Below are 24,961 nucleotides of genomic sequence, written 5' to 3'. Positions count from 1 at the left end.
AGCAGGGCCTTCCTACCTCTATGACTGTTATCACCCAGTTTGTTATTGTTATTTCAAATTGTAAAGCGCAACGGAATTTGCTGCGCTATATAAGAAACTGTTAATAAACAAATAAATGTGTGTGTGTATATATATATATATATATATATATATATATATGTATATGTGTATATATATTTATATATATATATATATATATAATTGGATTCTTGTTGTAGGGAAAAAATATAGTGTGTATTGTTTTACAAAGAATAGAACACCCAGATGTGTATGCACTGTATACACAATGTTCGAGTAGTTCCCCCCTCAATAATGTATTTTTCTTTCTTTTAAAACAGAAAGATGAGAACTACAGAAGTCTGCCCAGAGATACCAATAACTGGTCTCAACAGTTTGAAAGAGATAAAGCTCGCTCTTCCCTGAGTGCCAGTCACCCTCTGGTGGACACGTGGCTAGAGAGGCAGGAGCAGGTAAACATTAATACTTTATATGACGCCAAAACATCCCCTTATGCCCAGTATAAGAAGTTGAAGCCATGTCATCCTCTCAACACAGAAAAACAAGTAGAATTTGTATTCTGCTGTCTGTAAGTGCATACATCCCGGGGTCTTATGGCGTTATAGCTCTTTGTTTTCTTGTGAGGTAAAAAATTTAAGTAGTTGAATTTTTAAAGTGCGAGCGTGTTTTTCACTTACTTTGGCAATAAACAGTAGACAATAGGCAGTGGTGGCATACCAAACATTGCAGTGATCTAGCCATGACTCTGTGCCCTGGTAATCGTTACACTCCCCAAAAAGCATCACTGAAACCTGGTAGGAAGCTTGTAACTGGAATCTTGTCTAGAAGCATTGGCGGGTTCTTTTGTGGGGATGTTTTCTGGTCCCTCAGTATATGTCCATAGGCAACAATCTACAATTGATACATATCGAGTAAGTTTAAGAAAACACCCTTGCAAGATAATTCAGTTCTGATTCCAGTTTTGTTAAGCTGGGCAGTGGCAGTGGAACTTGGTTTGGACTCATCCTTAACATGGCTACAAAGAACAGCTGTGGCATTTACAATTGTAAATGCTTTTCTGTAATTTGTACTTTTCTACTGTCTATTTTATATAATAACACACATATAAAAATTATTCGTATCTTATAGCCTCCGACATTGCTCTCCCAGTTACATTGTTTAACAGTGTTCCACATATTAACTGTAGGAAGAAAGACAACAGCTGCAATAATTATACATTACTTTAACCACTGGTTTTCGGAACTGTCTGAGTAGAGTTCCCAGATAAGAGATCCAACTCTCTTACTTAATGCATGATCTATATGGCCAAACCTTGTTCAGGTCAGAGATGTCCCGATAAAATGAGAAGACTGTTATTTTGGGGTTTATCTCTTCATGTTTCTTGCTTATATCAAACATTCTTAGAGGATAACATCCACAATTTGCCTTATTTGCCTTTTAATCTTAGTGGTAGCATCTGATGATCCATGCCTGATAGTATATTTGTTGTTTATCTGCTCCTCCTCTGCTCGAGATGAGACCATAATTTACCCATATGCAATGACATTATTTCTTCTACCAGTCTGTCATCTTTATTTCATTTCTACCTAGGCTGATACAAAATTTGATTTTCTGAAATCAAATTGCAGAAATCTCTCTCAGCAGTGATCTAAATTAAAACAATACAGGCGCATGTAAATTAATCTCTAAGAATTATTAAACATTGGGGTAAAAAACATATTCAGATAATATTTGAGCTTTCTTGGTTGCAGCTTAGCACAAGCCCTGTAGATCTACTTTACAAGGTTGATGGGAAAATTAAAAGCATTATAGCCATTAAATCAAGTTACTAGTCCAAATGTAACTTGATTTTCAGTATTAAGGTCAGAGTGAGCTGGATGCTTGTTTTCACTTTTCAAGAACATAACTAGGGCATCTGCACACTGTTAGCAGTTATATTATAGCACACATTAGTTTTGGCTCTAAGGCTGTGTACACCAGGTGCAATATTTCTTGCGATTTTGACTATATAGTCAAAATCGTAAGAAAATATAGAGCATATTGCACCGTGTTTATAGTCCTTGCGATGCCGATGCGCGGTCCCACGGGATCGGCATCATAAGGAAAAATAGACTGTGCAGGCAGCCCAACAATTGACTGTATCGCGGTGCTGGGCTCAGGCGCTGTCGTATAGTCAGTGTCAGGCTATGCGGCGCCTCGCACCGTGTGAGCGCAGCTTTAGGTGTGTACACACGTTGAGATAAATCTGTAAGATTTTGACTATATAGTCAAAATCTTATGGAAAGCTAGTGCACATTTCATGGTATTAGGCAGCTTGCGATACTGATTCGATACCGATGCGTGCTCCCGTGGGGTCAGTACCGCAAGGCTAGATAGACTGTGCAGGCAAGTCAATCTTGACTAGTGTACTATCTAGTACAAAGTATAGTCAAAATTGGTCATACTGTACATAGACAAAATCGAAAGTACAGATAGTCAAAATATGTGCTATCTGAGCTCTGGGGGAGTTCAAGGGAAATTGCATAGTCAAAATCGGCATAGCAAGGATCTCACTTGGTTTATTCATGATATACAAATATCTGGAGTCATTTATGCAACAACAACGAAAACCCCCAATCAAAACCTGCATGGGGAAAAGCATATTTTCTGTTACGTCCTAGAGGATGCTGGGGTCATTAGTACCATGGGGGGTATAGACTGGTCCACTAGGAGCCATTGGTACTTTAAGAGTTGGAGAGTGTGGGCTGGCTCCCCCCTCTATGCCCCTCTTACCAGACCCAGTTTAGAAAATGTGCCCAGAGGAGCCGGTCACAGCTACAGAGCTTCTTTAGTTAAAGTTTATTTTAGAGTTTATTGTTTTCAAGGGAGGCTGCTGGCAACAGCCTCCCTGCTTCGAGGGACTAAGGGGGGGGAGCAGTGTCTGCCCTGCGGGGTATGAGACCCTATCTGCTCTGAAAGGACACTGAGCTCCTGAGGGGATCGAACGTTCCCCGCCACAGGGGATCGCTCACCCCGGCAGCATGCCGCCACCCACTTACAGAGCCAGAAGATCAGAAGAGGCGAGATATGGCAGCACAATGGTAGGAGCGCAGCTCTGAGCAGCTGCGCTCCGGGAAGGCTCAACATCACACAGTGTTGGCGCTTTGAGGGACATCCTGAGCCAGCGACCTAATACCCTACACTGGTCACAGACGCTAACCGGAGACTGAATCCCCAGGCTAGCCTCAGAATCCTCCGTACTTAGACGCTCAACAGGGGACGGAATCCCCCGCCTTGCGACAGAGTCCTCAGGCCAGTATAAAGAATTTGTGCGGGAAGACGCGCGATCTTCAAGGGGTGGAGCTTTTCCTCAGAGCGGACCCAGCAGTGTTCAGCGCCATTTTCCTACCTGCAGTTCCTGTACACAGACACTGACAGAGCTGTCCCTCCAAGCAACTCCAGCTATCCTGTGCGATACCAGGGGGTTGTAGAAGGGGGGGTGGGGGTGGAGATGGGGGGCGGTGAATTAGATCTGTGCAACTATTACAGTACACAGTGGGCGCTGATAAGGGGTGTCTTTTATATATAACAGCGCTGTGAGTGGGTTGGCTCTTATCTCTGTGTCTCTCTTGCCATTCTCAGGGGGGGAAACTCTGTCTAACCTACCCTGTGTGTGTGGAGTGTTTGGGGTCTCCAGTTAGCTATGTCCAGGGACTCTGTGTCATATGCAGCTGAGGACATGTCCTCTCAGGATGATCTCATTCCATGTATTCAGGATTGCACTGTTGTAGCGCAGATACCAGCAAGGGAGCCGGAGTGGTTATCCGCTATCAAAACTATGATTTCTCAGATCTCTGCTAGGGTTGCTCAGAATAAATCTGCAACTCAGGTTACAGAATTCTATGGCAGTTTGGTCTGGTTCTGTTATCTCAGGACCCCCTCTGTAGGTACCCACAAACGTGCTTTTGCCCAGATCATGCAAGACGACATGGATACAGACTCTGACACGGCAGACGGTGATGAGGACGTGCTCAAGGGGGCCGCATCTCTTGCAAAAGGAGTGCAGTTGATGATAGAGGCTATTAGAGATGTGTTGAATATTACTGACACAACACCTGAACAGGTTGAGGAGGCTTACTTCACTGACAATAAGAAAGCCTCGCTAACCTTCCCTGTGTCCAAAGAATTAAATGCAATTTTTGAAAAAGCATGGGAAAATCCAGAGACAAAATTCCAGATACCTAGAAAGGTTCTGGTTGCTTTCCCCTTCCCTGAGGAGGATAGAAAGAAATGGAAAAACCCACCCATAGTTGACGCGTCTGTATGCAGACTCTTAAAAAAGGTGGTTTTACCTGTCCCAGGATCAACATCTTTGAAGGAGCCGGCTGATCGAAAAATTGATACTACGCTCAAATCCATATACACAGCTTCAGGGACGATTCTCCGTCCTACTATTGCCTGTGCATGGATTTCCAAAGCTATAGTAAAGTGGTCAGGCACGTTACTTGAGGATTTGGATACGTTCGATAAGAGTGACATTGAATTGTTTCTCCGTAACATTCAGGATTCTGCAGGTTTTATGGTGGAATCCATGAAAGACCTGGGTTCAATGGCTGCAGGAATTTCTTCAATGTCCGTCTCATCTCATCGAGGACTGTGGCTGCGCCAGTGTTCTGTCGACGCAGAATCCAGGAGAGGTGTGGTGACCCTACCCTACACAGGTCAGGCTCTCTTTGGGGAAGCGTTGGATGCGTGGATCTCCACGGCTACAGTGGGTAAGTACCCTTTTCTTCCTTCAGAAGCGTTGGATGCGTGGATCTCCACGGCTACAGCGGGTAAGTCCCCTTTTCTTCCCTCAGCAGAAACCTTTTTCTTCACCTGCATCTCAGTCCTTTCGAGTTTCTAAACCAAGAAAGACCAAACCGGCCGACACCTTCTTTAGAGGGGGCCGACCAAAATCCAAGAAACCTTCTGCGGCAGGTTTTCAAGAACAGAAGCCTGCTTCAGGTGCGCCAAAGTCCTCCGCATGACGGTGGACAGCACAGCCTGGAGGTAGGGCCGGTGGGGGCGAGACTCAGACATTTCCGTCACGTCTGGGTGTCGTCCAGCCTGGACCTTAGGGTACTAGATATTGTGTCCCAGGGGTACCGGCTGAAATTTCAAGATCTCCCTCATCGGTTCTTCACATCGGGCTTGCCAGCTTTGCCGGCATACAGGGCTATCCTACAGGGAGCCATCCAGAAGTTGGTGGAGGCACAGGTCATTGTACCAGTCCCTCCTCAAAAGAAGAACACAGGTTACTATTCGAACCTTTTCGTTGTACCAAAACCGGATGGTTCGGTCAGGCCCATTCTGAACTTAAAATCACTAAACCCTTTCTGAGGGAGTTCAAGTTCAAAATGGAGTCTCTAAGGGCAGTGATATCAGGTCTGGAGGAGGGGGAATTCCTGGTATCACTGGATATCAAGGATGCGTACCTCCACATTCCGATTTGGCTGCCGCTTCAAGCTTATCTCCGATTCGCTCTGTTGGACTGTCATTATCAGTTCCAGGCCCTACCATTCGGCCTCTCCACAGCACCAAGGGTTTTTACCAATGTGATGGCAGAAATTATGGTTCACCTCCGCAGGCAGGGGGTGAACATAATTCCGTATCTGGACGATCTGCTGATAAAGGCATCGTCCAAGGAGAAGCTGTTTCAGTCAATAGCTCTCACAACTCAGCTTCTCAAGGAACATGGTCGGATCCTGAATATCCCAAAATCTCATTTGGAACCAACCAGGAGGTTGTCCTTTCTGGGAATGATCCTCGACACGGAAGTGCAGAGGGTGTTTCTTCCAGAGGACAAAGCGTTGGTGATAAAAACAATGGTCTGGGATGTCCTGAAGCCAGCCTGGGTGTCGGTTCATCAGTGCATTTGCCTTCTGGGGAAGATGGTGGCCTCTTACGAGGCTCTGCAGTATGAGAGGTTTCACGCTCGGTCCTTCCAACTGGATCTCCTGGACAAGTGGTCGGGATCCCATCTACACATGCACCAGAGAATACGTCTGTCGCCAAAGGCAGGATTTCACTCCTCTGGTGGCTGCAATTACCTCACCTTCTGGAGGGAAGCAGGTTCGGGATTCAGGACTGGATCCTTCTAACTACGGATGCAAGTCTCCGGGGCTGGGGCGCAGTCACTCAAGGGTAAAACTTCCAAGGACGGTGGCAAAGTCTGGAAGCTGGCCTGCCGATAAACATTCTGGAACTAAGAACCATATACAACGTGCTTCTCCAAGGGGCCCATCTTCTGATAAATCGGGCCGTTCAAGTACAGTCGGACAACGTAATGACAGTGGCTTACATAAACCGACAAGGCGTAACGAAGAGCAGAGCTGCAATGTCAGACGTAACAAGAATCATCCTCTGGGCAGAAAAACACGCGTTGACGCTGTCGGCAATCTTCATTCCGGGAATGGACAATTGTGAAGCAGACTTCCTCAGCAGACACGATCTCCATCCAGGGGAGTGGGGCCTCCATCCGGAGGTGTTCAAGGAGATGACAGATCTTTGGGGCATACCCCAAATCGACATGATGGCCTCTCGTCTCAACAAGAAGCTTCGGCGGTATTGTTCCAGGTCGAGGGACCCACAAACCGTGTCTTTGGACACCCTAGTGACTCCGTGGGTGTTCCAGTCGGTGTATGTGTTTCCTCCACTTCCACGCATTCCAAGAGTTCTCAAACTCATAAGGTGAACAGAAGTTCAGGCAATCCTCATTGCTCCGGACTGGCCAAGAAGGGCTTGGTATGCTGATCTTCTACTGCTAGAAGAGCCGAGGCCTCTTCCTCTTCGGGAAGACCTGCTGCAGCAGGGGCCATTCGCCTATCAAGACTTACCACAGCTACGTTTGACGGCATGGAGGTTGAACGCCAGATACTAGCTTCGAAGGGCATTCCGAACAAGGTTATTCCTACCCTGATACAGGCTAGGAAAGGAGTAACGTCTAAACATTACCATCGTATTTGGAAAAAATGTGTGTGTGTAATCCTTCTCTCGAAGATGTCCGTCTCCTCGGGCACAGTTTCTAGACTGGGTCTGGTAGGAGGGGCATAGAGGGAGGAGCCAGCCCACACTTGCAAACTCTTAAAGTGCCAATGGCTCCTAGTGGACCTGTCTATACCCCCCATGGTACCAATGTGGACCCCAGCACCCTTCTACGGACTACGAGAAAAGGATTTACCGGTAGGTAATTAAAATCCTATTTTTTCCTATCTGCTGAGGGGTATGCATCACAGTATCCATGCTGGTCTACCCAATCTGCAAAATGGTTTTATGTGACCATTCACACAAGGTGTTTATCTTACTTTCCCTTAGATACAACATTGAAATGCTTTGCTTTCTGTTCCCTCTTATGGGAACACACCCTTACTGTTAACATCCGGTCACTCTCTAGTCCCTAGCAATCATGATTCACTCAATTCTACATACGCACATATACATGTGGTCTGTATACTAAGAATGAGTGTATCCAATTTGCATATTTTTGTATGTACACTTGTTTAAGTCCTACTCTGCTTCAGCCCCATATTGCACACGGGACAAGTTGGCGTTGTTGTGCAGATTTTTTTAAGAATACTCTGTCATATGACCAACCTGGAAGAAGTTTAGGAGTGTTGTCTCAATTGTCTCTAATGGTATTATGCCTTATAGAGGTATGAGTTTGTCCAGATCAGATGTTACTTTGATGAGATATTAGATGATACTTGCCTTAGCAGTACTAGAATAAGGGGAAACTAGAGTCAAGGTTAAGTAGCCAAGTGCTATACATTAATAGAATGAAAAGCTGCAGTCTAGGCTTTCAGCTTCTTATACTGGTAATTCATTATTTTTTATTTGCTTAGTTTACATCATTGACTAATTCCATTGAGCTATTTGGCAAGATTAAAAAATAAATCCGTCTCTTTGTATTGTTACATTTCAAGCAATTGTATTTATGATAAAATATGTGCCATTTCACTTCTGTTAAGCACTTTTTTATTTATGCTGACCATTAGATATTCCTCACAAAAGTTAATGGACACCAGTTATTTTATAAACTCATTGACGACCTGGCTTCTGATTTTCGTTCAGCCCTTATAACTGAAGTATGCTGCCTTGTAGTCTTCTAGCTTACCAAGCTAATCAGAGCAAGGTGGTGAGTTGCCCACAGTTCGAAGTGTACGTTCTCCAAATTTAGAGCCATTTGTTTTGATAAAAGAACACCCATATGCCCACCAACAACGCACACTGTAATAATTATAATACCTACTTACATTCAGCTCAGATGTTATTTCTAACATTATTCAAAACCAAATTTCTTTTGGCTAAACTTTTCTCCAAAAAGTAAAAACTGAACCCAGCTATGTTTGGAAATACAGTACATGAAAGCTTCACTTGTATCTCATACTTTGCAGTAAGTGTTCTTTCATGGCTATAGTGATTTTGAGATGCGAGATAACTGCACTGATTGCAGACTGAAAAGATCCTAAACAAGGTTAAAAACTAGTAAAATTATGATAAATGTGCACTAACCAAATACTCACTGCAACACAGTGATTTAAGCTGGAAATGTTTGTAAGCACAGACAAGATGGAGGCCATTAGACCATACTTCTCCTGACGATATTTGTAGACTACAGGCGGATGCTCCTTATCTCATTTGCTTAAGTAAAGAAATAAAGTTTTTGCTGAATCCCCCGTGTAACATGCCTCATTTTCCTGTTCCATCTCTAAGGAGACTGGCAGCCCACATAGCACCGTGTCTGTCGTACCATTTTTCTTTTCACAAGAGTGTTCTAGGACTTCTGTTCTTCAAGATCATTAATAACTGATAGACTGGCCCAAACGCACAATCTGGGCTGACAGGCTTTGTGTATCCTAAAGCAGCAATATTTTAAACTTCTCACATCTGCTGGTTCTGAATGAATGTGATGGAGGTTTTTTTAACTCCTTTTTCAGGCTTTAGCCATCTGCTTCTGTGCTTGGAAAATGCATTTATTTGATTTTAGTTTCTGTCTTTCTATATAAGCCTCAGATTTTCTCTCTACATCAGGGTGACTTGTTTAGATGGAACTCCCTTTGCTGCCCCTTTGCTTATATGGAACAAGGCCTCTGTTCTTTCCTGTTTACTTGGTTCTGTCTCCCCTTCTGTATATTATAGGGGTCCGGGATAGTGGTTTCTTCACCACATAGTCACATATCTCCCAGATTGCCGCCTTTTAACCTTAGATTTGTCCCATTGTGCAGATTATCACTGAATGTGCTACTCTGCATATCGTTTTTCTTACTCTTAGTGTAAATATAATCACTTCTGCCTTGAGTATTTTTCTATTTGTTTCAGTTATTGTACAGTGTAGTGTTTGGGGTAATTAAATGTGCCAGAAAAAAATATCATATTTTTTTCTCACAATCTTCAATTGCTTCACACCTCAACTGTTCTGAGCACTTTGTGTCCTTAGTTTTCCATATGGGATTTTAGTCTAGGCTTTTAGAGGCTGAAAGTTGCCACAGTGATCTCTCGGGATGTATGTGTTGTGCACATTAAAAGCTGATATGTAATATAAACAGTCATATTAAAGTATCACATCATACCCAATGTGTACAACAGGAAGGAATAAAGCCTTTTGTTTCCCTATCAGTTTGTTACTCAGGCTGGTGTCGCACCAGAATTTTTCTGCTCCCTGATATCTTGTGTTTCCAGTAGGATCTCTTACATGCTAGGGAAAAACACTGCTTTAGTAGTTTAATATCTTTGTAAAGCTTATGTGACAGGCTGGAGGGATCTTTATTCATTTTGACAGACTAGCATTTCAGTTGCGTCTTTTGTGCTAGTTGAGAACACTTTGGGGGGAATTCAATTATTTTGGGCGCTGCTATACTGTAATTAAAGGGGGCCCGCTAATTATCATGCTTGTCAGGACCAAATAGACAGGGGTTTAGCCGCTATCTAAAATCCTGGTTATTGTGCCCAGACCATGGAATTTGTGCACATTTCTGCTCACCAATAATGCCAGCCACAGGGGAAAACAATTGAATCTCCCCCTATAAGCTTTTCTTTAGTCCTTAGAGGGAAATTCAATTTGTTGCGGTAATTCACCACAGGCTAATTGACCCCCCAGGGCTATGCAGCTAGCCCTGAAGTGAATCGGGATATCAGCAGGCCCTGAACAAAAAATCTCCAACAATTTGTCTATTTTTGTGTATCAAGCAGTGAAAACACACAGGTCTGTGAACTTATCACAGATTCTTTGTGTTTTCACTTGAGAACTGATCATTTAACGGGTGCAAAAAAAGGGCTCTAATTGAATAGTCCAAAGCAAAAATAATTGAAATAGTGTGAACCTTGGGGTAAATTTAGGAAGGTGGGAGGTTTTAAGAACTGGTGATGTTGTCCATAGCAACCAATCAGATTCTATCTGTTATCTTCTAGGTGCAGCTAGATAAATGTTAAGTAGAATCTGATTGGTTTCTATGAGCAACATCACCAGTTCTAAAATAAAATGTGCACCTTGGTAAATTTACCCCTTGGTGTGATGGTCATCAACATCCTCAGAGTGTTGAAGGGGAGGGGGGCACAGGCTCTTGGACATGAAGGGCGGTATCCAATTAACCGCGAGTAATTGTTTTGCCAGGGGCTATCCTATTAGCCCTGATAAACCGGCACGAGCCGCGTCTAAGTTGGGATTTTGTTTCACCTGCTTCAGGTAGGCGTACAAAAAATTCCCAAAAAGTATATTTTTTTGGTAGATTTAATTGAATACCCCGTAAAAAAATATTGGGGAAACATCTGGTACCACCCAAAGATGTCAGTCTGATTTTTCATAATGTTCTGCTCAGTTATGGCATCCAATGTCATTGAAGGTAATCAGGGCAACTAATCCGTTTTTCAGTTCTGTAAGTAAATATCCATTAACTTATGTAGTAATGAATTCCACAGCATTACCCCCCTTATAATAAGGAAATAGTTCCTATGCTGGCAATCCAACTTTCTTATCTTCCTTTCACAATTGGTGACCACTTTATATTGGCCTTGTATATGTTCAAACATGACTTACCTACCTATGAATTTCACCTACTGTAAATTGAGGAGCGTGTGCCTGGCACTGTGCACTTTGCGGTTGGTCAATTAATTCATCTTAGTACTTTTCAAACTTTTTATTTTCTCCTCAGAAATTTTCCATTAATGGAGGTATTCAATTAGTTCCGATAATCTCTGAGCTATTGAATTCGCCCCCCCTGCCTACTCTATTGCGGACCATTTTTAAGGCATATTTTCCAATGCCTTTTCACCTTTTTTATTTTTTTTGTTCGTAAAAAAAAAAGCATTGGCGAAAAATGCCTCAAAACGGCCGAAAACGACCTGTTTTTTTTTTTTTTGCCGGCGCAGGTGAGAAAACATGTGGATTTGCTGATCCACATGTTTTCACTTCTGCTGTATTTAGGCAAAAAAAACGGCCCTTCTATTGAATAGGGCGAATCGCCATTTGCCCTAAAAATAGTGTAAAGTCCAGAAAATGTTTTACCTATTTGAATACCCCCCTTGTGTGTAAGCAGCTAGTTGTGACCCCTGCTGAGGTACATAGTCTTGCATTTGTCTATATTAAAAAACCAAACAGAATAATGCACAAAACAGTAAAGTCAATACTAGAAATCATTAAAATGTTGTGTCTTATGGCTATATACAAACAGGCAGATGTTTATATAAATTTTTTATGTGCATATTAGATGGTACAGTATTTCATATAACATTTTTCAGCAGCAAAAAAAGAAGAGGATAGGACCTGCAACTGTTGCACTTACCTGTCTAGTTTATAACGTCAGTAGTTGACTGCATGTCTCTCACATCTCAGGTTGGGATCACTGCAGGGAGCTGGTTCAATCATTCCACTACCTAAGACTTTTCTGACACTCTTCCTTCTTCACACTTACATCGTGACCTCACAGCCTTGTGTGCTTTTAAATCTTCTCTCCAGTGCATTGCTAAATCATGTTCTATGCGAAGTCTCATCTTCCGCACTGTTTCTAATATCCTCTCTGCTTTCCCTGTGCAATGTCATTCTTTAACCCTTTCTACTAGCCCATAGCATTTATTGACGAGACTGTTTAGTTACTGACCTGTATGGTGTTTTTCCCTCATGATAAGTGATGGATAAGATGGGTAGGGTGGTCATTTAGTCTCTTATAATCGCAGCTCTATTCAGTAGGCTCTTGATAACAAAACTATATCCAGCTCAGTCATTCTTTATTAGCAGTGTAGAGATCTTGAATTTTCAGAGTTTGGTCATTCCTTTTGCTCCAGCTTTACTGCATGTAGACCATACCTGTCTACTATCCTGGAATGTCCAGGAGACGCCAGAATTTAGGGATACTTCCCAGGAACCTGGGATTAAGCCATCATCCAGGAACCTGCTGCTCTTCTGTAGAATAGTGCAGGATGGGGCTTTGTATCTTTTGGGCCAACATCTGTGGAACTAGGGCATGTTTTTTTGTCCTATTATGTGGTGATATAAATGGTGTATCTACTGCTCAAGGACGCAAATGTGGGCATTTCCCAATGCACCTGCTCCTTCAAGAACTCTTGGAAGGGATGGCCAGAAAGTAGGGCAGTATTATGATCAACAATGCAGGCAAACCCCAATGCTTACATTTATTATTTTTAAAACTTATGATTTCTGAGTAGAATGTAAATCTCATAGCTAATCTTGTGATTTATTCCCAGTTTGGTGAAATTGAAAAAAAATGATATTTCTTTTGTGGTTAATTATAATAGCTATCATTACAATGCATCATAACATCATTTGGGACATTACTGTCAACTTTCACATTGGCATTGTGAGTATGTAATGTGGATATGCCATATGTCCAGTAATTATTTAAACTACAAATCCAAACAATCCTTGAGCCCACCGAAGTTCAAGCTGGAAACAACCTTTTGCATGATTGACTGTTCTAACAGATCTATACACTACATTTTATGATTTTGCATTTATATATTGCTGCCGTGATTCAAGTATCCTACACACCCAACAATATTCACGTCTATCAATTATTTACCTGTGTTCTTTTTTTGTAGTAGACACCAGACACTAAAGTATTTTGTGATTTATATATTTCAATCCATATATTTGTTATAGTTGAACAGATAATCCAGTATCATGTACCCTTTACCCTTTGTCAGGGAAGAGGTCAGTATCCCAGCAGTCAGAATACCGACAGCGAAATCCCTTTATCTCTGTCCATTAGCACCATATACCACTCACGGACTGATAGCGTAGTTAAACATGGTGTCATGTGGAGGGATTGCCTCTGCAACCAAGTTCATACAGTCCTGATTTAAGAATTTGATTTAGGAGAAAGAGTGAAATCAGATATCTTAATCTACATATTGAGCGGTATCCTATTAGTAGCAGTACTTTCCCGCTGCTAATAGGATCGTTGTGGGCTATCCTATTAGCCCCAATGCTGGCATAATTTTCTCCGGCCGGCATTTATCAGGGATTATGAAGCATAATCTGCGATAATGGGCTGCCGAAGCCGCAAAAACACCTGGCATCGGAGACATATCCCCAATCACGTGTTATCGCACGTTCGCGGGTCCAATTTCGGCCTTTAATTGGATACCGTGATAATGACCACCGGTCATTAATTGTGATATCCGGATGTTTTTACCAAACAAAAGAGCTCCAGGGTTCATAGGATACCGCTCTTAGAGTACGCATTGAGTACACGGAGTGGAAGTGTAGTATTTAACTGAATACTGGGGGTAATTCCAAGTTTATCGCAGCAGGATTTTTGATAGCAATTGGGCAAAACCATGTGCACTGCAGGGGAGGCAGATATAACATGTGCAGAGAGAGTTAGATTTGGGTGGGGTGTGTTCAATCTGCAATCTAAATTGCAGTGTAAAAATAAAGCAGCCAGTATTTACCCTGCACAGAAACAATATAACCCACCCAAATCTAACTCTCTCTGCACATGTTATATCTGCCTCCCCTGCAGTGCACATGGTTTTTCCCAATTGCTATCAAAAATCCTGCTGCGATCAACTTGGAATTACCCCCACTATGCAATGTGTATTCTTTAGAATGTTACCAGTTGTATTTTATTTAGTTTTTGTGACTCGCCTTTAAACATCACCCACGTTTATTTTGTCACCTCTACTTTCTATTTTCTCTTTTTTTTGGCAGATGAGATGGGATTTGTAAAGGGACAGTAAATATGAGCACTGCAACTAGGAATTAAGAGGAGAAAAACACAAATTGTATTGTATTCTTCTATAACTATAATCTAGCCATATGCAGCCTTTCCACAAATGCTCAGCGTCCAATCCTCGTTTCCTGCTGCCAGGCTTCTGATGGCAGCTGGATTTCACAATGACTGACAACATGGAGGCATAGCTAGTATTCATCTTAACATTAGCACAGAACAGCTGCTTGCTAGAACACGACCCGCCTACCACAATGCTTGCAGTTGTCCTGCGTATGATTTGTGCCAAGCGGCATGCCACTGTTGTCTATTGTGTTGCACAATGCAGTGCTGCTATTTCCCTATGAGTCGACTTTTTAGTAGCAATCTTCAAATCTGCCAGTATAGTCAGCTGTGTGTAACAGATCCATCGAACAGCTTGGCCTCACATGTGCAAATTATACACCCCCCACCATTTTCCCCCTATTATTCAGATCCTTTGGTCGCCGTGCCAGCATTTTCTAAGAGTTCAGGGGAGAAATACATTAACTGAGTAAACAGAAAGATGGTTCTAACTCGCTAGCTGGATAGAATCAGGATTATAAACTGGCTACCTTGTGCGCCTCCAATAACCAGCTCAAGATGAGAAAAGACTGTCTGCACCCCCAGAGAAGGAAGCCACTGACACTGAACAGAAACAGGTTAAAATGTATCATCTTTATTTATTTTACATCTTTAAAATATAAGTAGTATCCACTGCTATCATGGTTAGGCTCATACACTGGATGTTGAACGCTTGTTGAAAGCATTGATCAAACTGTGCTTCATCCTCCCTTCTTAAGCATTAAAGGGAGCTGTATGACATCTCCTAAAGAATAGAGAAATTGCCTATAGCAACCACTCAGCTTCCGTTTGCCTGTAGCAACCACTCAGCTTTCAGTTAGCATTATCAAGTACATAAACTACTGGGTAGAAGCTGTGGGGAACTTACCCACTTGCTCACTCTAGAGAGTTTGATACATCGCCCTCTAAGAGCCGTGATTGCTGGTAGCCGTGACCTAATAACCAGAACAACAAGATACTACTTTTTTAATACAATTCTATGAACTTGAGTAGGTTAGGTAAAATAAAGCGTCCCCTTTAATTTAGTAAAATTTCTCAATGAGAGGACGCTAGATTTGGCCCTGTGCAGCTGTAGTTCCCTGGTATGGTACAAGTCCCTAGGAGCCTGGTCATAGGATTAGGCAGGAGGAGTATTCTCCAGGAATCCAGAATGTAATCTTACAACTGTCTGAGCACTGTAACCACTTACCGAGGAGATGCTGTAATCATTCATTTTCAGGGTATTGCAATGTTTTATAGATTATAGCTGGTATAGTGTTGCTGCGGCTCTCCGTATACATATTCAGATACCTGCTCGAGGCTTTTTCTCAAAGGATTAATAATACTGTGCAAAACTTGATAACAGCCGGAAGTCCTTATCTGTTGGCAATAATAAAGTAGTTACCGCAAGCCCATTAATAATTATGCTCCTTGGGCAACGGTTTTATATGCTGCTTTTGTCAATAGTTAGTTAATTAAGGTCTCCCTAAGGTTGAAAATAAGAGTACGGTTATTCTATTAGAGATTTGATGCAAAGTTCTCATAGAAGAACTCCAACTTGTGTTCTCACTTGCTCTCTGCAATTTATTTCAGGCACAGACAGATATTCAGTGTAACTGGGTCCATGGGAAGAAGACCGTTTTAAATTGCTTTTATTTTCTGTAGGTTTAAGCTCCGTTTCCAGCCTGTCCTGTCATCTGGTAGAACCAGAAGCCACTGGCGTGGCAGTGACTGTGTATTCTGCAAATAGTTTTTCATCTGTATTACTATTACAGGACAGTCACATTTCTATGTTGTTTGTCATTAGAGAATTTTACTGGTTGTGGTAGATGAACTCTTCCTCTGCTGTCCTAGATTGTACTTTATGGACGACCTCTGTGTTCAGTGAATTAAATGAGTTATATTTATGAAACTGTGCAAGAAGGAAAAAGGTGGTTATACCTATAGTAGCCACCAATATGGTATGCTTTTCTCTTTTGAACTTCCTATAGAGATGAGTTTTGGTATCTGGTTTTCATAGGGAAAGTGTGTGACTATTTATTTTTTAATGCATGTGTTTGTAGCATCTGTACATGGATTGCTGCTCCATTGTAACTACGCAAAGCCACCTGGAGATGGAACAGTTACAGTTATGAACTTTTATTATTAGAATATCAGTTAAAAAAAAAAAGAAAAAGAAAAACGTATGAAAACCTTTTATTATTGATGAAGGGCCCAGGGATTGCATAGGACAATGATCTTTGGAAAAGGCGTTATGTAGTTCTAACTTATACCCCTTTCAGATATGCAGCTAAATCTCAAGCTATTCAATTAAAGTTGCGACTAGAGAATTTAGAGCAGAGATCCGACCAAACTGTGCCAGAAGTTGTAGACTTACCAACTCATTGGAGAATGTTGTTTCCTGCGACTACACGTCATTCTTTAGGTGCGGTAACCTGCATCGCCTGACTTAATGCCGTTCTTGAGCCAGGAGATGCAGGTTAATTGAATAGCTCTGGGCACTCATGGTTAGAGCTATTCAATATCACATTTAATTGAATTCCCCCCCCCCCCAATTATCCATTATTTATTCTGGTAACCTTCTATTGCACTTTATAAAGTACAGTTACTGTAGGTCTCAGTTTTTTCATTTATAACCTAAATTACTGTAATTATTTATGTATGTTAAGTACGGTATGTCACATAAGTGATTGTGGAATATCTGTCTATCTATCTATCTATCTATCTATCTATCTATCTATCTATCTATCTATCTATCTATCTATCTATCATACTTGCTTACTCTCCCGAATCAGCCAGGAGGCTTCTGAAAATTGGATGATGCTCCCGGCCACACGGAGCAGTGGGCAAGTCTCTCATAGCCACCTGGCTGCGACCGCCCACTTCCCTAGTAAAGGCAGCCAATGATGTGACTTGCGTTGATTTACATTATCGCCAATCCCACGCTTTGTAATACAACTGAATGCAGCTTTTTCTGGTAGGAGGTGGGGCCGTGATAGTCGTGTCGCCACCTGCTTCTTTTGATTACATACGGTATATGCACACACACATGCGTATACTCTGTAGCAAGGTGCTCCTTTAGTACGTTAAATGAATTGTATTTCTTAATAACAAAATAAGTTGATCTTGCTTTATACACAAATGTCGGAATGCATCTAAAAAGTGCATCTGTAGCTTATTTAATGTTGCCAGTGAGCTTCCTAGCCTTTTCCAGAATAGGAAGGACAGACTGTGACAGATTAAATGCAAAGATAGTATTGTTTTTCTTTTCAGGAAATGCCTTTAAGATGGCAGAGAATGAAAGCTGTAACATTCGGTATACGCTCATTGCCCCCTAATGCGTTTAAAACATACAATTACAGTCTTCCCTAGCAGCAACTAGAATTGCAATTTACTGCATCCAAAAGCTAACCTATTTAGGCGGCTTGTTTACATTCATACGGCTGTTTTGGTGAGTTCAAGCCGCTGGTTAACCTTTAAAATGCATTACTTGACTGGTGATCGAGAGAGATAGATGTGATAGAAGTGTATTAGAGGCTTTTAAAACACAGGATCATCAATCTTCAGTCAGCCTGGATTCATGCAGAAAGCTTGTGTCTGAGGCACAAAGTAAATCCATAGACGGAGGCTGAACACATCCGTACGCTCTTGTTTTTCTTTCTCTCTGAGGAAATGTCAGGGTAACATTACAGGCTGCTTGTGCTTTGCCTCGGAAAAATCTTAATAATTAAATTTTTTTTTCTGCCTGCCAAACCATTGCTTATCATTTTCCTGATTGATACGGATGCTCAAAGATTCTTAAATCTGTTTAGGAACCGTGCTGTTTCTTCCATGCATAATTCTGTTTAGTCACTTGAGTAATGAGAGATATAAATTCTTAATTATTTTTGTGTTCTGAAAAGCTGAAAAATATGACATCATAAACGGAGTGTTGTTTTTGCATCTTTCTGTAATAGTGCACATTTTAATTGCGTTGATGAAGTGTTTTGGTGTGCCCTGCGTGGAGCCGGGAGAGCGTAATCCTGTAATCCTGTTTACATTCCATAATAGGAGCATGTAAATGATGATGCCTATAGACACAATAGAAAGTACAGTACCTTGCTTTTGCTTAGCGGCTCTCTACTGCCTATAGCACATGACGTGAAGATGAGGCTTTTTCCTAGTCCTCTTTCTGGAAGCTATAAATTGGCCCAGCTTATTATTTAACAGCCTATTAAGGTGATAAACAGGGAGCCATGCGGTGCTGTTCAGGGCAGGACAATGCACTTTTGTCATGGGCCATCATGTAGCCCTGTGGGCCAGTGTTCTATCCTGAGCTTTTTATTGTTGCAGCTGCTGTTCCTACGTTATGGTATTACTGTTTAGTATGGTAATCAGAGTCCATATAATTTATTTCCAACTGTAATAATAGACTTGAAGACTTGGGTTTTCCTCTTTTTAAATTCATAGAATGAAAGCAAAAGTGTTTTTCATTCTTCTCTGGTGTGTTTTGCCAAAGAGACTTTTTTGTGTTCCCGGTCTGGATGTACTCAGAAATGGCACTATCCACACAAATGATGTAGGGGCACCAATGATGGAAACACCTTGCCAATACAAGAAAATAATGTTTCATGTGTAAGATTAGGTGATTAGCATAGGGCATTAAGCAGCACTCACAGGTGTCTTAGATTGGTTTATACATGGAGGCGTAACAAACATGGTTTTATTGATGATTCAAATATTCTATCGCAGCAGGAAATATAAAATATTCCAACGGGGAAAGAACGATTTCAGGCATTCGTTATTAATTTGCACACTTTTACACCACAGGCAACTCTGTAGCAACCAGGGTCAAGGCCTGTGCAGTTTGGCCCCTGGATAAACCCTTTCACACAAAGAAAGGACCCAGGTTGGCCAGGCTTTACCACCTGATAGCCCTTATATTGTCTCTCTTAGCTTTACTACTGCATTGGTTTATATTACTTACACACAACATACACTTTTTGTACTATGAAAAGTACTGTCCTACCTACTGACATATTTTCAGGTAAATGTGACCTGTAAACATACTGTAGCTGTAATTATTTTTACCTAACTCTCTGCTGCATTACACTTACAGTTCTCTGCTAATAATGGGGCAGATGTATTAACCTGGAGAAGGCATAAGGAAGTGATAAACCAGTGATATGTGCAAGGTGATAAAGGCACCAGCCAATCAGCTACAATATGTAAATTAGCAGTTAGGATCTGATTGGCTGGTGCCTTTATCATCTTGCACATATCACTGGTTTATCACTTCCTTATGCCATCTCCAGGTTAATACATCTGCCCCAATGTCTCCGTGCTGTCTGTACTGAGTTCTGTGTGTAACTCCAGTATCTATAATCTGCATTTATACTCTCTGATCATTAGAGTTTAGATCACTCCTAATTGTTTCTAAGTTCTCATGCTCCAACAGGAATCATAAAATGCATTTGATATGCTTTTTAGTTGCACGCCAATGTTCATCCGTATGTTGTGCTTCTGTTTCAGGATGAGGAGGATGGAGAAGAGGGCAGCCGGGTGGAACCTGTTGGTCATGCAGACACTGGCTTGGAACGCACATCCAGCTTCTCCCTTGAGTGAGTCTTCCAGTCTCTTCTCTACTAGCTAAAGAATTCACACCATAGGAACAATATACAGTATGGTGTCCAAAACTAAATCTGATTAGATGTATTATACTGTGAAATTATGGTGATGTACACAGCATGCTTCTGTAGACTTTTGACCCGTTCTATATTTTAATCCTCACTGAGATAGCGTGAGCGTAATTACCAGTCACACATAGTAAGCAATATTAACCCACTTCATTATGTAGACTCTGTAACCAGAGAATTGTGGGCTTTAATCTTAATTTATTTCCCAGTAAAATGATGAAGCATCAGATATGAAAACTGCATAGATTCTAAGGGGTTTATTTACTAAAGGTAGATTTTCATTTTAAATCAATGAAAATCAATCTAAATTGATGATGAGATTCCAGAGCTAAAATTCATATTTACTAGCATTCAAAAATTTACATAAATAATCATCGATTAGTAAATGTGTTTCAGCCCCTGAAACTCAACATTGATGGAGATCATTTTTCTTCTTTTTGAAACAGATGAAAATTAACATTATTATTATTATTATTATTATTAATAATAATAATAAATAAATATATATATTTATATATATATATATATATATATATATATATATTTTGTTTATTTAGTAAATAAACACCTAAGTGTATATATATATGCCGCAGTGGAATATTCAGTATACTTAGCAATAGTCTGTAATAACACATTCTCTATAAATGTTAATAATATTTTAGCTTCATTCCCAGGCAAGGGAGTACTCATGTTGTGGAAGTGGAATTTATAAGATCTATAATTTCTCTCTCTTAAATATACACTATAATATTTAATATTCTAACATATCAGTTGCTATAATTCACTATAGCCAGTCACTCTGTCAATGTTACTAGCTTCCTTATATTTGTCCTCTGTTTCCATGCCCTCAGACTCATTTTGAGGTATGTAACATAATTATTCTTATCTCCTGTCACAATTCCCTTTACAGTGTGTATTTGTGTGTGCGCACATAGGGGCCATTACTGTGATGTATTGCAGCCCCGTCACTGCTGAGATGCTTAATAGATAATTCTCTGCTCATGATACTTCATTCATCTGCATTACAGTGACATGGTGAAACTGGTGGAAGTCTCCAATGACGGTGGACCTCTAGGGATTCATGTAGTGCCTTACAGCGCCCGGGGTGGAAGGTAAAGTTTATAGTGTGTACTTCTGATCTATTGGGAGTGGGGGGAGTTAACATTTTTCGGCTGATGCAATTTTGTCTATACACACACATAATATACATTCTAATCCAAAAGTCGTGAACCTGCACGCATGTTAGATATGGGAAAGACTTAACAAATAAATAAAAAAAAAACTGCAAAACATTGTATTGCTCCATCAAAAATAAGACTAAGCAGAATAAAATAAGCATTGCAGACAGGTTAGGTTGCATAGTACTCCTCTACCCATATGATGCAGATACATTTTATTGAATTTTTCTGGATTGTGTATGGCCACGGTTCTCAAACCTTGTCCTCAAAGTATCCCAACGGTCCAGGTTTTAAGTTTATTCATGCTTGACTACAGGTGACTTCATTAGTACCTCAGCCAATTTGATTTAACCATCTGTGCTTGAGCCATGGATATACCTAAAACTGTTGGGGTGCCTTGAGGACCGCGTTTGAGAATCTTTGGGGACTCATCTGTGTACCACTACTCTAATAGTTAACAAGTAAGCTATCTGTATGATATTATTTGTTGATCATTATATATTTAACCAGAGCTATGGAACTGCATATAAAATAATTGGCACTTAAGTAATTGTATCATATTTCGATAAGCAAATGGCATTTTGACTTTGCTTGGCTTTAGTACTAATTTATTATTCTTTTCATGGTTATGATCCAGATATTGTACAGATAGATCAAATCTAAAGTATTCCTATGTCAAGTACACAATGTTGGTGATTTATCGGGGACGGCCTGGGTTACATATATCTTTGTGTGAATTACAGTACGTTAACTTTTTTGCCGTTTGTGTTGAGCAGAAAGATAAATGCACATATTAAGTAAAATTACAGTCATAAATTGCTATTTAAAGACATAACATTCCAGTGAACTTTCCGATCAGCAGTTTTAGTGAGAGTTGATTAAAGGCGAATGACATTTATATTAAAGGCTCTAATTGTGTGAGTTTTTAGGCTTGATAAATAGTTGTTATGCTTCTAAGGCCTTTCTGTACACAATAAATCTATAGGCTTGTCTGGACCTCCATGTTCAGGTAAGTTTATGTCTTGCTTAAGAACAACATCGAATTAGTTGAGTTTCATGAAAGCACTCTCATGGAATGTAGCAACGCGCAATATTTGTTTTCCTATTTATTGAATATTGCAAATATTTTTTTTTAAATGAATCATTTCTAACGAGACAGTTGAGATTTTGCGTTTCGTAAAGTGCAACTTACCAAGCTCAGCAGCAACAGATCATTGCTGAGATGTAAATGATGCAGATCTTTTGGCTCGCTGATAATAAGTGGTGCTGTTGCCTCTTACTGGCGCAAAGTGTCTCTGAAGAGCGAGTTTTCTCCCTCCACTTCAGCATCTCAAATAGAAAGTATAAGCAATGTAGCTTAAGTGAAAACACGTATAACACCAGCTCCATTGAACATTCGCCCCAGGTAAACACTTTTATTCACAGTGTTGGCTGATCTTTGATCTATTTTTTTTTAAAGTTTTGTTACAAATTCAGTTAAAACCAGCACAAGAGGAGGGAAAACACGAGCGGCACGCCTGTGTGCTTGCACTCTAACGCATGTATTAAGCTGGAACAGATCTCCACGGATCTGGAATGTATGTAGGAACACATGTCCATTTCCTTCGTTACAATTTAAATGGAAGAGCGTGCAAGCGGAGTTTTTGTAAATGCCATGCTGTGTTCTGTGCTGCCTACACACATTTGTATGCTGCTGCAGATCTTCATCCTCCAGGATTCAGTATGGGATCCCGACGGTCACTAACTGCTTCCCCTTCCATTGTGTAATGCACAGTAATAATGTTGTGTGTAGGAGCTCTTAACCTTAACATGTGGGTGTCTAGGCGCATTAAAATTCAACTCCTTTAGAGCCATTTTAGAATGTGTATACCGTACCAACATTCTAGTTCAGAGTGTATGCTAAAATGCACGAAGATGGGTGGATGATTAGACCAGTAGTTCCTTATTAAAATAAGGGTTAATACTAGTGCTGCACCTATGTGGTGTTGTACAATGCTATAAGCGCTGTACATGCTAAGTTTTGTGTGTTTAGTAGGACGCAGTTTTATGTTGCTGAACGGGAAGTAAGTACCAATACTGTGCCTATGGTGGATCTGTGTGCTTACATGGTGATCTTTCCTTTGTTATAGCATCCTCTACACACACACACACAACTTTTTTCTTCCTTACACCACCTCATACACTCACTGCCTTCCACTTACAGTAGGTGTAGCTCTACAAGGAGGTTTGACACACATGATGTACAGTGTGCATTTATAAAGCTGCTCCTGAAAAACCTAGCCACACCTAAAAATAAATGAGAATTGCCTTTTTAAAAAATGATTGTTTGGATGATTGTAATCTACCTTAAGCTAGGAACACACTTACGTATCAGCTGATAGGTCTGACCGTTATATGGGTGTGTGTGCAGGAGCTTTAGTCAATAAACTGCTTAAACCTGTAAACTGCATTTTCTTAATCAGCCCATGAGACAGTTGTGTTCTTTTTTTTTTTTTTTAGTGACTGAACCACTTAGGCAGGATCATATTCCCTAGGAGCTTGTCTGAAATTGTAACATCCTAAGGGTAGAAGAAGTCAGGCTCTTGCCACTGCCTCTCCTGTTCTCACTGCTGGTCCTCAGTCACTGACAGCGTTCTATCAGTATGGAAAAGAGGTGTTATCCTTCCGGGTTCACTACGGCTTGCCGGCGGTCGGGCTCCCGGCGACCAGCATCCCGGCGCCGGGAGCCCGACCGCCGGCTTACCGACAGCGTGGCGAGCGCAAATGAGCCCCTTGCGGGCTCGCTGCGCTCGCCACGCTACGGGCACGGTGGCGCGCTACGCGCGCCACACTATTTTATTCTCCCTCTATGGGGGTCGTGGACCCCCACGAGGGAAAATAAGTGTCGGTATGCCGGCTGTCGGGCTCCCGGCGCCGGTATACTGAACGCCGGTAGCCTGACCGCCGGCATACAGAAGACCACCCATCCTTCCTTACCTAACCATACTTCTTTACCCATTCCAACTCGCAGCACTTATCCTTGTACTGCCACTAACAGGAACAGTGGAGAGTGGGCATCAGGGTGCAAGTGCTGGCTTTCGGTGTGTAAGGGGACAGCTCATTCCTAAAAGTACATGCCATTGAGGTAATTAAGTATTAGATGCCTGATTCTGCTTTGGTATTTCCAGTTGCTGATGAATTGATTGGGTGCAGTCTCCTACAAAATGGCAGTCTCTAGACGGCTTATAGGAAATAGTATTTCTCTTACGTCCTAGAGGATGCTGGGGACTCCAAAAGGACCATGGGGTATAGACGGGATCCGCAGGAGCTTGGGCACACTGAAAAGACTTAAACTGGGTGTGAACTGGCTCCTCCCTCTATGCCCCTCCTTCAGACCTCAGACTTTGTGCCCAGGACTGACTGGACACTCGCTAGGGGAGCTCTCCTGAGTTTCTCTGGAAAAGACTTTGTTAGGTTTTTTATTTTCAGGGAGACCTGCTGGCTACAGGCTCCCTGCATCGTGGGAGTGAGGGGAGAGAAGCAGACCTACTTCTTAGTTTAAGGGCTCTGCTTCTCGGCTACTAGACACCATTAGCTCCAGAGGGTTCGATCACTTGGTGCGCCTAGCTGCTCGTTCCCGGAGCCACGCCGTCACCCCCCTCACAGAAGCCAGAAGACAGAAGTCGGGTGAGTATGAGAAGACCAGAAGACTTCAGGACGGCAGAAGACTTCAGTAAAGGTACAGCACAGTGGCAACGCTGTGCTCCATGCTCCCACACACACATTTCCTCCATTTCCGCGCGCCCTGGGCAGCATGCTACTGGGT

The 24,961-nt window shown here is 41.6% G+C and overlaps 1 protein-coding gene across 17 annotated transcripts in view; it reads left to right on the top strand.

Annotated features, from left to right (window-relative positions):
• The window catches only part of PARD3 (par-3 family cell polarity regulator), a 919,963-nt gene that overhangs the window by 399,964 nt on the left and 495,038 nt on the right, over positions 1–24,961 (top strand). For 13 of the 17 annotated variants that reach the window (XM_063922110.1, XM_063922109.1, XM_063922107.1 and 10 more), the window contains exons 5-7: positions 339–470; positions 19,815–19,903; positions 21,007–21,090. In XM_063922110.1, coding sequence (XP_063778180.1) covers positions 339–470; positions 19,815–19,903; positions 21,007–21,090 — 305 coding nt within the window. The remainder of the gene's footprint in view (positions 1–338; positions 471–19,814; positions 19,904–21,006; positions 21,091–24,961) is intronic. The other 4 variants (XM_063922114.1, XM_063922121.1, XM_063922120.1 and 1 more) reach the window with 1 other exon arrangement.

Source organism: Pseudophryne corroboree, chromosome 5 (assembly GCF_028390025.1).
Source record: "Pseudophryne corroboree isolate aPseCor3 chromosome 5, aPseCor3.hap2, whole genome shotgun sequence".
Taxonomy (NCBI): Eukaryota; Metazoa; Chordata; class Amphibia; order Anura; family Myobatrachidae; genus Pseudophryne; species Pseudophryne corroboree.
Note: the sequence above shows the minus strand (reverse complement) of the source record. Positions and strands in the feature narration are given on the sequence as shown.